Source organism: Carex rostrata, chromosome 30, assembly GCF_964058835.1.
Source record: "Carex rostrata chromosome 30, lpCarRost1.2, whole genome shotgun sequence".
In the NCBI taxonomy this organism is placed as follows: domain Eukaryota; kingdom Viridiplantae; phylum Streptophyta; class Magnoliopsida; order Poales; family Cyperaceae; genus Carex; species Carex rostrata.
Genome location: NC_135947.1, coordinates 6,457,872 through 6,474,496, shown reverse-complemented (window position 1 = coordinate 6,474,496; position 16,625 = coordinate 6,457,872). Strand labels below are relative to the sequence as shown.

The 16,625-nt window shown below is 32.9% G+C and overlaps 1 protein-coding gene across 1 annotated transcript; it reads right to left on the bottom strand.

The window, feature by feature from the left end:
• Positions 1–7,542: 7,542 nt before the first annotated feature.
• On the bottom strand, positions 7,543–14,869 carry LOC144546750 (putative ABC transporter B family member 8). Its single transcript, XM_078295296.1, has 9 exons — positions 14,549–14,869; positions 14,379–14,433; positions 13,959–14,137; positions 12,523–12,980; positions 10,703–11,243; positions 10,213–10,392; positions 8,705–9,982; positions 8,179–8,597; positions 7,543–8,051 (listed from the first exon to the last, which is right to left on the bottom strand). The coding sequence occupies exons 1-9, from the start codon at positions 14,789–14,791 to the stop codon at positions 7,700–7,702; spliced, it is 3,705 nt and encodes a 1,234-aa protein (XP_078151422.1). The 5' UTR covers positions 14,792–14,869; the 3' UTR covers positions 7,543–7,699.
• Positions 14,870–16,625: the final 1,756 nt, after the last annotated feature.

Below are 16,625 nucleotides of genomic sequence, written 5' to 3'. Positions count from 1 at the left end.
GTTTGCCTCAATAATAAGCATATTGAAAGAGTTATTGTTGAGGCATGCATACCCTATGAACTGCTGTTTGACATGTAACTTTGGTGACCACTCATACATTATTCCTGGGGTTGCAGCTTTGCTCCAGTTTGCAGCACACAAGTAGAATCATAGGCTGGTTTGTCTCCAATTGAGATGCAATGTGGCCTTTACTGGACCGAATTTCTTTCAGTCTACAAATGCATCAAAAGATTCAAAAAACCAAAAAAAAAAATGTAGAAAAACAGTGCATCTGCATTCACCGCAAACAAAGATAACAAATACTGGGATGTCTAATGAATCTGGCATCTTTGGCATTGCCGGTGCATGCATGCTTTTTTCTGAAATATAACTGTAGTATATTATTCGGATGCAGAGATTCCCTGTGAAGTTTTCAAGAAAGTATCTGCCGCGCAGCAAAACACAGGTTATTTTGCATGATTCAGCCAACAGTAAAACCTGGTCTGTTGCATATCTCCCACATATAGATGATAGAGACAAGCTGTCGTCGGGAGGATGGTCTTCATTCGTATGTGACAACTCTCTAGAAGAAGATGACTACTGTGCTTTTGAGCTTGTGAAATCAACCGAATTTCTGGTCCACTTTTTCAGGGTTTCCAAAGGGCAGATGCCGCCAGCATCTAGAGGAAGGAAGAATGCTAAAGCTTAATGTTCTCTAAGTCTCTCTCTCTGTTTCTCTCACTCCCTCACTAACTAATTATAAAATGGTTCTGGAAAGCTAGGCTAGAGCTTGAAAGAATCTGTGAAGTTCATGCTATTGCCCTTTTGTTGTTTATGTGATGCAGGGTTTCTGGTGGGGCAACCCTGCTAGGGCTTTTTGTTTATAGATGGCGTATGTTTATTGTTTAGCCTTTTTTTTTTTTGTCTAAGCTAGAATCCTTTAAACATAACTTCCATATTTGCCTATTAGTTAGACGTTTGCTAAACCCCTAACGGGTTCAGCCCGTTTTGCCCGGTCCGTACCCGTTACTCGAGCTACCCGTACCCGTTGCCCGGGTACAAACGGGTAGACGGGTAGACGGGTACGGGTAATAAACGGACCGGACAACCTAATTTGAAAAAAAACCCGTTATACCCGTACCCGTCTACCCGCCTACCCATACCCGCCTACCCGTACCCATCTACCCGCATACCCGTACCCGCCTACCCGTACCCATTTACCCGCATACCCGTACCCGTTACCTGTACCCGACCCGTTTCACTTCAAAAAAATTTGAATTTTTTGAAAAAAACAGAAAAAAAAGGGAAAAAACAGAAAAAAAAAAAAAAAAAAACCGGGCGGACCGGACCCGTACCCGGATACCCGGATCCGTACCCGTCAACCCGCAACGGGTACGGGTAATAAACGGACCGGATAGAGGTTTTGGAAAAATTACCCGTCTACCCGTTACGGGTTTTACCCGTACCCGACCTACCCCTTTACCCGTCCTACCCGTTACCCCTAACGGGTAACCCGGAACGGGTAACCCGGAACGGGTCACGGGTAACCCGTTAGCAAATGTCTACTATTAGTCCGCACTAGTGCAATGGAGGTTTTGTATAGATGTTTTTATCAGGTTCCCTGTTTGTATGCTTGGGGCTTAAAGTATACCTATATAATAGACCTGTAGTAGCTTTGGTTTTAAAATTCTGTATATTAGAAATTGTGGCCCTTCGATATCAGCATGTTTCTTTAGAAAATTAGGTTGGCCATCACAATTTAAGGATCATTTAGTCAAAAGAAGTGAGATGATTAAAAAAAAAAAAAAAAATCTGCCATACAAAGATTTTGCACCTGCAAAACACTTGGTGATATACATATGAACATACTTTGTATCTGTTGGAAAAATATGAACTGACCAACTAATTTTAAATCTGAATTTTGATTAATAAAATAAATAACAATTATATTAAAAATATAATCAAGAATATAATTAAAACTTTACTACCCGGAGCTACAAAATGCGGACCTAAGGCAACTTCCTGTCCTAAGTGCAGGAATAATCGGTTAAGATTGCTCCAAGTTACGCTGGTATTCCTCTGTCTGCGGGCGCAACCGTGGTAGAGATGATGTAGCTTCTTTCAACAATGATAGCAGAATAATATGTTTTCTATAAAGAAAATATTTATTTATGGGAGAATAGAAATTGAGTTTATGAAATATGGAGCTAACAGGAAAAAGAGAGTATATCAATTATTAGATATATTCAAATATCATGTGTTATTTATAGGCAAATAACATAGATGTTAATAAATTTGTACATTCATAACAATTAAAATGATATTCATTATATTACCGTTTTTATTAATGGATATGAACGGATCATACAGCAGCTCAAACGGATCAATTTATTTGAACGTTTTTGAAGCTGGAGCATTTATTATTTTAATATGTATATGAATGTATCAATGAGTTACCAGCTCATTTCTAATTATTAATTTGATCTTATGTGGAAACAAACAATGAGCTTGTATATGATTTCACTAATAGCTCCATAATTTATAAAGTTAAAAATGTTAATATCAAAATAAGTATTTATTTATATAAAATTTTGTGTTTTCAAAATATATTTCCAACAATCCCCCACAAAACTCAAAATTTAAATTTAAAAAAAATAAAAAAATATATATCTATATATAAATATTTCTGCTACCATTATTTATACTGTGCATTGGGCAAAATGTTTTGATTTCGCTTAGTGTCAATAATTTCAGTCCGAGGAGATCGAAGTGAACCAGGTCTTGAAGAACGATTCCTTTGATCGGAACTTACATTATTACACACACAGTACAGAAAACTACATCGCGGGTTGTGCGTTTGAGGCCATGCACATTAACTTGATTTTTTCATGAGAATATTCTATGGGTTGCCTAAACTCAGTAGCCGCGGCCTTTTATATACGGTCATTCTCATATAGAAGAGTTTCCTCTGGGATGTGTAGAATCACATCTCGCGAATTACCGGCTTGGGACACTCATCTTATTACACTACACAGAAGCACTGATCACCATAGGGATGGGTTTGGAACGGAAGTTCCATATCTAAAATATTCTTGTGCTCCTTGGCCAACCTATCTGCTTGTTCTGACCCGTTGAACCCCCTTCAGGGGATCGCCCATCACAGAGGTTGGGTTCCCACATCAGATTGGCCCATTAGGCTAAATCCCATCCCCTCGATGACTCTAGGACTTTTGTCCTATATACATAAGGACTTTAATTTTTTTTAGTCCATCATCAACATTTTCATGTCAATGAATTATTATTTATTGCTCGAGGATGCAAGTATTTTTTTTTCTCTTATTTGTCGAGGAAACTTGCAAAATAGTATTCACCACATAAAATAATTGGAAATAATGTTTTTAAAAACATATCATTAATTTTGTAGCATCATGTGACATAAAATTAATCACAGATACTTTAGAATAAAATATATGAGCTGACAACAATAGTATTTTCAATAGAATGTCAAAATCATGCATTCTAATACAATCAAAGTAATTTAAAACATCAAGATAGATTAAGCATGTATATCTCAATAAATTTTTATCACCTCATGTCATGACCACATATGATAATTTAAATTCTCACATTTGTTTGTAACATACGAGAAAACTACAAAGTAATCTCATTTAATACATATTAGCTATAATAATAATCAATATATATATTAGTTATCATGATCAATAATTAAATGAGTACATTTTATTTCACACCCCCACATTTCGTTTTCTTATTAAACTTTATCATAATTCCTCATAAAATTAAAATCAAGGACATATATTCAATATTCATGCCATACATATCATAGGGTTAATTTAATATTTCTTGAACATTTTAATCTCCACAATTAACTATATATAACATAATGTTAAAGCATTCTATAAACACATAATCAGTATTAAAATTTAATTTATGCATTTATAATTTCATGCCATATTATATATGACTTAGGATAGGTTTATAAATATTTTAATAAACATCCGAACTCTCATATTATTCTGTTATATATCAAATAATAAGATTGACATCTTATGAATCATGTATGCTAATTGGTTAAAATGAACCTCAATCAATAAAATTGGTCATGAATTTTTTTATTTAATTTACACCCCCACATTTTTATACTATATATGAGATACAAAACAGTATCTATAATCACTTTCACTGGAGTGTAAAATATCATACATCGTAATATCTCCAAATTTAATATAAGTCATTACGACCAACTGAACATTAAAAAATGTTTGATCATAATTATTTTCATTCAAAATTTCTTTTAATTACTTCCCCATTGTTACTTATTGACTTCATTCTGAATTTTTTTATAAAATATATATATACAATTTGATTTAGCTTGAGTTAAATGATTTAGTATTATTGATCACCGTATCAATTTAGCACTTACATAATGAATATTGAACAATAGTAAATAACTCTATATTACTTGGTGTAACCTCTCTAAACCTTTTAAGGCCAGAATTCCAATAAGGTTTATATGGGTTGGCTTAATTTGTTTCCATGTTAATATTTTGAAACATAACTGATTCTAAAATGAAATGCCCGAATAATTACATTTTAATATTATATCAACGTTGTGGTGTTATGACTCAATTCTCAAAATGTATTTTAGTTTTGTTTATCTTTAAATAAATTATAGTCAATTATCATAGACTATTAAAGTCATGTTAAGAGACTTTCAGGTCATAGTAAAACAACCAAAACCGATCATTAATGAGATGGATTCATTTATGATTTGTTTTAATAATCATATACGTCGTTTAACTAGCATGCAATAGGAAGTTTTAGAAGTTAAAATTATTATATATTTGAATCGTCATTACTATTTCTCCATTCAATTTTTTTTTATGATCATTAAAGATTAATAATTAAGATGTAATTATGGTGTTTAAAAATTGAATGAAAAAAAGGCAGTTATTAATATTATTGTATTAAACAAGATTTATTGGAAATAAATTTTTAATATATATTTTACCTTTACACTCTGATTTTTTTTTAACCTTTATACTCTGACCGTATTTATTAATTAGGAGATGAAACTTGAAATTTAAAAACATATGATTTTTTTTTATCGGTTGAGAGATGAAAATAATAGGAAGAATATATATTTCTTTTTCTTCTCTTTGGATTCAAAGTGAGTGAAATTGGCTTAACTGAATCTCGATTAATTATATATCCCTAACCGTAAGAGAGTAGATATTAATTGATTTTTTTAATCATTATTGTTTCGGTTACTATTAGAATTTAAGAGAGTCATTATTACAATCAAATCCAATAGATATCTTAATTAACCAGTTTTATTTTTCTAACGGAAATGATTTATTCCAAAAATCAACTGAAATATATTGAGTAATATAATTTTCAAATTAAGGCAGACATACTTGACAACTATAATATCTTAGAATATTATCCTATACGTTATTCATGGTATATATTTTATTGCAAGTTAATGCAAATAATTTAAAACTGAAAAGTATGCTAACCCTTCCTACAATTTGTAAAATGAAAACAATGAACTATCTATATATATAAATTTTTATTACTCAACTCAATTATACATTTAATACATGGAGGAATCACTAGTACTTAGGTTGCATTGATGTTCTTATTTTACATAAAGTAGTTTGTCACCGATAACCTTGAAAATTTACTTGCCGATGACCCTAAATTTATTTTTATTACAAATAAGTCTAATTACTAAATAATTCCAGTAATTTAATTCTTTTTTTTCAGAAAATAATTTGCAAATCTAATTACTTAGTAAAGAATAATAATTAGATTTCTGAATTTTATTGATAACATCCAATTATATACTTAACAAATATTAACTTATTAACGGACTTTGTACGTATAATTGTCATATCAAATAAATGCTAACAATTGGATAACAAGAAACACTTTTGTAATTAAGTATCAAATTAATCAATTTAATACTGAATTCATTTTTTTGTAACTTTCTATTACAATTTCAATTATATAATGTTTTCTAGATCATCAACTACATCAACGTACTTGAATCATCTAGTTTATTATTCAAATTTTCATTTACTAAAATCAAATCTATATTTTAGTAAGAAATCGAGAATATCTAGTAAGAAATCAGATTTTGATTTCTAATTATGATTGGGATCAAAAATAAGATAAACAAATTAAGACAAAGTGTTTATTTTTATTATAGCAGAAACCATTGTCATACTTAGAAATTAATTAACAAATATAATTTCCTAATGCATTCAATACATAAAACACTAATTCATATATAAGGGACTTAATTTAATTTCATAAATTACAACATCTATTCAAACTCCAAATTATATTTCTAACTTCTCCATTTGTAATTTAAATCAAATAATAATGATTGAACGCAATTTCATAGTAATCATAACGGCTAAATTTATATCACAAATCACAGTGATAGTTCATACAAAATATCATCCGAAACAGAGAAATAGTTTTTCTTATGATCAAAAATTTTGATTTTGATTCTTTATCTTTCATTTTGGTAAACTAATTAATTCTATAATTTATAAACTAATTAAAATCAGAATTTTAATTTGATCAAATTCAAATTACGGGTTTTTGCCTTAGATTGTTGAAAAAATATGAACTGGCCAACTAATTTTAAATCTGAATTTTGATCAATAAAATAAATAACAATTATATTAAAAATATAATCAAGAATATAATTAAAACTTTATTACCCGGAGCTGCAAAATGCGGACCTAAGGCAACTTCCCGTCCTAAGCGCATGAATAATCGGTTAAGATTGCCCCAAGTTACGCCGGTATTCCTCTGCCTGCGAGCGCAACCGTGGTAGAGGTTGATGTAGCTTCTTTCAACAATGATAGCAGAATAATATGTTTTCTATAAAGAAAATATTTATTTGTGGGAGAATAGAAATTGAGTTTATGAAATATGGAGCTAACAGGAAGAAAAGAGTATATCAATTATTAGATATATTCAAATATCATGTGTTATTTATAGGCAAATAACATAGATGTCAATAAATTTGTACATTCATAACAATTAAAATGATATTCATTATATTACCGTTTTTATTAATGGATATGAACGGATCAATTCATTTGAACGTTTTTCAAGCTGGAGCATTTATTATTTTAATATGTATATGAATGTATCAATGAGTTACCAGCTCATTTCTAATTATTAATTTGATCTTCTGTGGAAACAAACAATGAGCTTGTATATGATTTCACTAATAGCTCCATAATTCATAAAGTTAAAAATGTTAATATCAAAATAAGTATTTATTTATATAAAATTTTGTGTTTTCAAAATATATTTCCAACAGTATCTATATACCCTGTATAATCCTGAACTAATTCAGCTTAAGGGCCTGTTCGGTGCACTACTGTGCGCGTGGGAAAAAAAAATTCACTCAGACTGAAATTTTTTTTTCCCACGAGCACAGTAAAAATCAGTTCAATTACCATTCCCATTCCCCATCCCATTTAAACGCGGAACACGCCCTAACATTTGGTTATCTATGGTATTAATTTTTCTCTTTAAATAAACGGGAATAAAATATTACACATCTTGTAATAGAACTATTGTTCTAGGATTCTGTACTCATACATAGCAGCACTTCTCCTAGTCAATTGTTAACAAATAGAATATCATTTAGTTTCATACAATATATTTGTCATCTTTGTAGTGTAGCCAGGTCATAAAATGCACCTTTCTTGGTCATGAGATGTTGGTAGGTACCGCGCTCCATGACCTTACCATCTCCCAAGAAAGCAATTGAATCGACATTTTTAATTGTATTTAGCCGGTGTGCTACAACAACTGTGGTTCTACCGGCCATGATTCGATCAAGCGCCTCTTGCACCACTTGTTCAGATTGTACATCCAAGGCGCTTGTTGCTTCATCTAGTAGAAGTATTGCTGGATTCCTTATAATGGCTCTTGCAATTGCAATTCGCTGCTTTTGACCTCCTGATAACTGTAAGCCTCTCTCGCCACAGTCAGTGTCATATCCATCATTTAGAGAACTATAACAAAAAAAATCACAATTAAATACATTAAAAACAGGAGCCCATGCAATTAATTGTTTCTTGGTTGATAGTTGTGCTATCTGATTTGGATCTGTCACATGTCACAGAAAGAACAAAGACTTACGAGATGAATCCGTGTGCATTTGCTGATTTTGCTGCCTCCAAAATCTCATCCTCGCTTGCTTCTGGCTTCCCAAATGAAATGTTTTCCCGAATGGTGCCTGAAAAAAGCACCGGCTCTTGACTAACAAGTGCAGTGAAACCGCGGTACCAGATGATATCCAGCTCCCTTATATCCATGCCATCGACTCGAACAACACCTCTATCGACATCATAGAACCGTTGGATCAGGCTGATAATTGTAGATTTACCGCAACCACTTCTACCTACCAGTGCTATGCTTGTGCCGGCCTTCACTTCTAAATTGAACTCTTGCAAGATTTGACATTGTGGTCTGGTTGGGTATGCAAAATCGACCTTCTTTAGTTCTATGCGTCCTTGGATTCTCTTCTCCAATTTGTTCTTTTCAGCTTTCAGATTTACCTGAAATATATATTAAAATAGTATAATCATTAGACCATTTGATTTCCTTTGCAATCTCTTAATTCCAAAAATGTATCCGAAATGTAAATTTAAGATAAGATTCTTACTTGTGGGGTCATCGATTGTCTATCAAGCACCTCGAAAACAGAGGCAACTGCATCGGCACCTTTTGCCAAATCAGTCGTCATGCTCCCGGCATCAGCAATCATCTTCCCTGTACTTACCAAAATAAAGAAAGTCTTAAAGACATCACCAGCAGAAATTTGCCCTGCCTGTACCAGTTTCCCTCCGTACCAGAAATCCAAAGCCCAAAACATGAACGACAAACAGGGTGAGCAACCAGTAGCTATCCCTGCAACCCACGATTTTTTACTTGCTGCTTTTAATGGCTCTTCCTGTGCCTTTTTGAATAACCTGAGGACTAAATCTGAGCAACCGAAGGATGTCACCATTCGGTGATTGTAAACTGCCTCTATGGCAATTTGAGTGCTTTTATATTGTGCCTTGGCCAAATTCCCTGAAACTTTTGATAAAACGATTTTTTTAGCATAGTAGCATGACATGATAATAGGTTGCACTGCAATCATGACAAGAGCCAGTTTCCATGCAACGACCAGCCCCATCGTAACTGCTATTGTTACCCCAGATGCAGTTTGCACTAACAGAGAAATCCGATCGGCTACTAAGGTTTTCACTAGAGAAGCTTCATTGCTTAATCTCGAGCATAATGCACCACTCGAATTTGATTCTTCATCAAACCATGCAGTCTCAAATGTCAGTAGCTTTTCTAACACCCGTACCCGGATCCGTCTCACCAAATTCTCCCCCATTCGTGCAAAGTTGTAGTGTTGCAAGATGTTGACCACTATAGACACGGCCGAAAGAGAGCAAAATATGGCCACATATTGCCGAACAATTGCCTTCATCTTATCATGGTCTGTTAAGAAAAATGCCGTGATGAGACCACCAATCGTGAAGGCGTAAGTGGGCTGCAATGAACCATAAACGATAGCTGAGAGGCTACCGACTAGGGCTTGTTTCCACTCGGGAGCATTCATAGCAAGAAGTCTTGAAAAAGACGGGGTTAAATTCTGAGTAATTGGTGAGGTCATGAGTGTTTCTTGAGCTGGGGTGAGGTTGAATGGGCTTGCTTTGGTCATGCTGAGGCTGAGGCGGCTTGTGCTGCTCCGGGCGGCAGAGCCCGGTATAATTAAATCTTGATCTTGGTCAATATAACTTGCCATCTTTTGTAGTTTGACAAGACGAGAGTAGTGACCCCCCTTGACAAGTAACTCATCATGTGTGCCGATTTCTACTATGGTACCGTTGTCTACCACAGCAATCTTATCAGCATGCCTTATGGTTGAAAGTTTGTGAGCTACCACCTGTTCAGAAGGTATTTATCAGATCACACTATTTATTGTGTTGGTACTAGTAGTTCTCTGGTGTCAGTTCCTAGGGACCAGATGTTAAAAATTGGGGTTTCTTACTCTAGTAACAAGTTCCAAGTATAAAGCTGTGTCATTTCCTATCTGTGCCAATCAAGTCATTAATTAGATATGCAGTGGAAGACGAAGTAAATTGTGTAAAAGTTAGGAGATAAGATTCTAGGTACCAGAGTGGTTCTACCCATGGAAGCTTGATCAAGTGTAGTTTGCACCAGCTTCTCTGACTCCGAATCAAGTGCACTTGTGGCCTCATCAAGAAGGAGAATAGCTGGGTTTTTTATAATTGCTCTAGCAATCGCAATTCGCTGTTTCTGCCCTCCTGACAAAAGTGACCCTCTTTCTCCGATCTAAAAGAAAAACCATAATTATATTAATAGTAAAATATAACCTATGAAATGTCACATTAATTACCATTGCCAAGTGTAGATCGGTACGAAGTTTGAAAAAGTTCGATGCTATAATTAAGCTAGATACCAAGAATATTTTAACATTGCTCAGAACATACTGTATATAAAGTTATAAACATAGCAGTAATTAAATGGAAGAGTAGATTCATTTAAATGAAGTGTTTATACAAGTAATCATAATTGACCTTATTTGTACCATTATATATTCATATTCCACATAAAAAATTCTATAATGTAAAAAAACCCTCACCTTAGTCTCATATCCTTCTGGAAGCTGCTCTATGAAGTTGTGTGCATTGGCTGTCATTGCGGCCGCATACATTTCTTCAACAGTTGCTTCAGGATTGCCGAACAAAATATTTTCTTTTATAGACGTGCCGAAAAGCGCGTGTTCTTGGCTCACTAGCCCCATCTTTTCTCTTATCCATCTCAATTGCAACCTCTTTATATCATAACCGTCAATTTTGACAATCCCTTCATTCACATCATAAAAGCGTTGAACCAAAGATATAACCGTGGATTTGCCACTGCCACTGGACCCCACCAAGGCTACAGTTTGACCGGCGGATACATGGAGGGAAAAGTCTTTTAGAATTATTGATTCGGGTCGAGATGGGTATGTAAACCGGATTGAATTGAATTCGATTTCGCCACGGATTTGATCCAATCTCAGCCCGGTCGGGTCATCTGTGTTAATTTGTGGGGCACGGTTGATACGGTTCAGAATGCGGGTTGCCGATACTGATGCCTCAGTGAAGTGTTTTACTTCAGGGATTGCTGTTCCGAGGGACCTGTTTGAGATTAATGTAGAATTTAGGACTAACAGATTTGTTTGGCTTTTAATTGAAAGTTAATTATATAAAAAAGTTCCCTATTTAGTGACTAAAGGGTATTGCACATATTAAGGAGGATAGGGTCTTAATTAGAAGAGCTTTTATTTATTAAACAATATGTAACGAGGATTCACTGAGCTGTAAATATTTTTTTCTTTAATCAATGAAATTGTAAGATGGCAACTTTCCACCTTACCCTAAAAAAGCAGGGAAATGAAAGTATTGTCATGAGATCATAAATCGAGAGAGGCCAAATTTGACTTTTATGATTTTGTAACAAAGGTTTGATCAGGCTCTTTGACATATATTTTGTCTTAAAGAGACACATTATAATTAAGTAGATATTACGAACTCATAAATAAAATAATACTCTTGGAATGCAAATCACGCTTGCTTCAACTTAAATATATATATTTTGACTAAACGTGTTAAATATTATGGAATTAATTTAAAAATAAGTCTATGGCCTTAAATTGTTCTGTTGTATATATATATATGTAGCGTGATCTGCACTCCAATAATTAAAGCTAAAATATTCCATAGGATAAAATATGGTTTAAGTACTGGATATTATAAATTGACTTGATGACTTCACTGTTGCAAGAAAAAAGAAATAGAAAGTCGAAGACGGTTTCATAGCATTTGGTAGCTAGGAATATTGTGATGCATCTTTAGAATTATATACTCCTTTGTCTCCTCAATTATTTCTTATACTTTTGTCTGCATTAAACTTTAAACCTTGAACCTATGATCATAGTCTTTGTAAAATGTACAAATTATAATAGTAATTTAATCTCAATAATATTCTATTCCATACAATGATGCCACCGCAATGGCATGACAAAACAAATGCTTGACTGCTAGCTAGAACGATACAACTCATGAGTATCAACTACGTACCGTATTTCAGATAACTCAGTACTAACTACCAACTTAAGCCATTTAGCCAATTTAATACCAAATGTGTGTAACTTCACTCTTTAAATAAATATTTATTCATTCATTTGATAAGTAACATATAATATTACTAATATATATAGTCTCGTGCTCAACTAGAGCCTGCTTCATTTATTTTTCAAAACAAGAAGTAACAATAATTCTAAAATATGAACCAGTTAATTAAAGTTTTAATAAAGGACATTACTCAGATGTAATTATTATTATTATTATTATTATTTAGTTTGCCACTCAAAAGATTATTTAATTAAATGAAACATAAGAAAAGAAAAATACTTACAGGCCTCCTAACACAAATGAAATTCCAGCCGCGTAGATCCTCCCTCCGCTTTCGCCATGGTACATCACAAGCCTGCTCCCGTACCATGCAAGAAAACCCCATATCGCAAAACTCAAGCCAATACAACCAACTGCAACACCCTTGGCAATCCCTTGTTTGATCCCCATTTTTGTTGTTCTATCCAACACTGCAGCATAGCGCTCCACGATCCGACTTTCAGCAGTAAATGAATAGACAGTCTTGATTGATCCAAGTGCTTGCTGTACTAAGGAATTTGCTATTGAGTACTCAGCACGGGCTTTATGGGAGAGGTAGAGGAGGTACTTTCCATATATGAGGCCAGGGATTATGAGAAGAATTACTAAAGGGAATGCGACTAAGGAGAGGCGCCACGAAAAATAGGCGGAGAAGATTAGGCCAGATATGAACATTGATGAGTGCATCAGAAACAGAGGAACCTGTTGAATATTGAGATTATAAATTCCTGGAGTTTTCGGGGCCAAACTGTAAATTGTAAATTATTGAAAACTTTATTGTTTTTTCTTTTAAAAAAAATAAAACGGAAATTAGGAAAGAAGACAAACTTCTCTGTGAAAGCACATTAATGAGAATAATTAAGTGGATAGAAATAGAGGAAATATCTTATGCAAGGGTAATACAATTTTAATGTAGTGACCTAGTATTGTGGTTATGTTTCATAGCTATAATTTTGAAAATATTTAAATTAATACTCCTCAATATAAAAGTAAAAGAGTTGTTGGAAAACCACTTCATTGCTGTCAGAAAACTGCTATATATAAAATGAGGTCTTGCAATGACAGCAAAACAAAACATAAACAGATTCCCAGAGCAAATTGTTGGAAGCCTTTTTATCTATGGAGATATATATATTCTATTTCCTAATTTTGAATCAGATGTTTTTATTTTCTTCAACTTTCCTTTAGCATATTCCGTTCCAACTTAATTTGTCAGTAACGTGGAGGGAGTATTTATCTCCTATATGATTCCATACGTATAACAATATCAGACCCAATGATTCTATGCTTCTATAAAGAACAATATTACAAATATAAGCAACCAAAAAGTTTGTTCCAGCTGCAGAATCGAGTAAATTTCCACAAAAATAGCATATTGGCAAAGTTCCATGTCTTTCTTTAATTAGCACATGTTGGTATCTTAGTTAGTACCAACTTACATTTGACTACGTTAAAAATAGTCAGGTGAGATTCCCTCGTAATATCATTAAAAGATAAATATTCTTATATGTCTTGTCATAAAAATATGCTAGCTCAGATTAAAGATAAGCACCAATTTTTATCCTATCTTAAGTGCAGCAGCACAAACTTTTATCTGATCCTAAGTAAAAATAATTGAAAGAAAACAAAACACTTATTCCTAAAATTAAGAAGAAGAAAAAAGAAACAGAGATGATATACCTTCTCACTAAGGACCTCTTGAATGAGAGAAGTGTCTTTGGAGATGCTTTCAATGATCTCAGTAGTAGTAGCCTCTTGTGAATCAAAGAATCCCACCTCTTGCCTTAGAATAGCCTCCAAATACATGTACCTAATCCTTAGCACCTGCCTCTCACTTGTTCTACTCCAACAATACCCCTCTGCAAGAACAACCAAAATATATACATGCTTAACATGTTTTCTACTTTCTGTACAAGAATATCCCACTGGGATTTTGCAAGTGTATATAAAAAAAATGAAACTTTGTCGATAGCACTTTGTGTTAAATAAGTATATATCCCTTCATTTGTGATCAATACCATATAATATCATTGAAAATAAAAATAAGTTTCACAATGAATTATATATTGATGTAGAAAGTTTTAGAGCTATCGGAATTACCCATAAATGCCACCACCAAGACTGCAATTCCTAGATAGACAAAGTATAAGCAAGTCTGCGAATATTTAGAAAAAAAATATCACCAAATTAGATGAAATTAATCAACATTAAAAGAAACTTTGAAGCAAAAGTTCAAAAGTTCAAAAGTTCAAAAGTTCTTTCGCACTAACCTTTTCAACCTCTTTCATGAAATGTGCATTATTTCCGGTTGCATTCGCATTACCTATGGAATTTATTAATTCACTGGCAAAGAGCAGGAGGCAATTTGTCGAACAACCATCACCGACTGCTCCAATTGTGCCTAAAATCATTAAAAGTACGTCGATCCAATCAGCGAACATGAACATTCCATGCAATTTTCTCTTTTGACCACTTGGTGATTTCTCCATGTCTTCCTTCTTATGAGCACCCATGGCGCTCAGCCTTTAGCAGGAGAAGTTGGATATATGGAATTGATTTTTATATATACCCTCAGCTTGACCAAGAGGTTAGTTATAAGCTCTACGCCTCTCCCTCTCTCTCTATATATAGGGTGTGACAAAGGAGGTTGAGGTTTCTAAGAAACGTTGATACGTATATAAAATAAAATAAAATAAAATAAAAAAAGTGGCAGCACTAGATGCATAACTATTTGATTGTAAGAGCTTTAAGTCTCATTTCAATAATTTTCAAGAAAAAAGAAAGTACTTGTCATTTGTCATCTTTGGTGCATGCTTGATGTTTGGTAGAGGTGGCCTAAGTGAGTCAATTTAGGACCCGAATAATCCACTCTTGAATGCACAAAAGTTAGATGCAAAAAGATATATATAATTACGTACATTGACGGAACAGAGTATTAACAAAACACTTCCACGTTTTACAGAGTAGAAGAGTGTTCTTAAGCTTACCAACTTTTCTTTTCTTAGTGTACGTGTCAACTTTAAAATTTATTGGATGGACTTTATTGAAAATTTTAAATAGTTGAAACTAATTAAAATTTATGAATTAATTTGGTAAAAATTCAAGTGGTAAAAAATATTTAAAAATAAATAAATACATTAAAATTAAATATAAATCTTTTTTACGGCTTGATTTTGCACTAAAATAATTTGAAAATTCATAAATTATGTATGTACCAAAAGTAGATTAGTATTAATAGTTTGAATTCGTCGTTTAAAATTAATTCGATAAGTTTTACAATTAAGCTCATCAAAGAACTTAATGAACTTAAGAACATAAATTATTGGATTATTATTTTTTGGCATTTAATATTATTTTCCTAAAGTAGACACCATTATAGCACCACGTCCGATTTGGAGAGTTTAATAGGCTAATTTACAAATGTGAAAAAACATAAAATAAAATAAAATAAAATAAAAGTGTAAAACATTAGCAAACATTAAACACGTTTCCCACCTCGGCCTGTGAGGCGGGATTCTCTGTTACAAATTCCATATGACACATACTTATACAAGTCAATGAAGGGTAGGACTCTTCTGTCATAATGTCATTGCTTGTAACATGGATCCATGTATGATGTTACAAGGTTTTGAATTATTTTTCTATGGGCCTCCTTTTTTAACTCTAGCTTGCCTCTAGCCTTCTTTCACCAAAGTTGAACTGTAACCAAATCCACTGACCCACATTGATGTGTCCTTTTATTAAAGTTCACATAATCACATTCATTTAGATAATATAGTATATAACCACAAAACGCTAAAGGAAGGAAACTGTGGTTGCACTTATTTAAACTTTGTTGATATTTTATAATGGAGAACAAAAAGTACAACTAATGATTATTTTGGTTTTTGTTTTTACTTTTGTAGTTTGTTTGATAGGATTTTTTTTGGAATTATAGCTTTAGTAAAGATGGCGAGTTTAATTTTTACAAAAAAAAATAGATGCCGGAATTAGCAGCAGCTCTTAATTTTTTTTTTTTTTTTTTGAAAAAAAGTAGATATGGTCTTCAGGAATTTTGTTTTTAATGAGTCACTTAATTGAGAAGAGCTCAAATACTCCATTTTTCATGCATGTATTCCAATATTTTTATCTTCAATTTTAAAGTCTAAACAAAATATCTAAACTGCTCAATATGATATCTATGTTAGTTTAGAGATCAAATTATATATTTTTTTGAATTTTTTCACTATTTTTAAAGATAGGTACAAAATCACTATTTTTTAGAAAATTGTGGACCATTTAAAAATAATGATTTTATATCTATCTTAGAAAATAGTAAAAAATTTCCAAAAAATATAAAATCTGGTC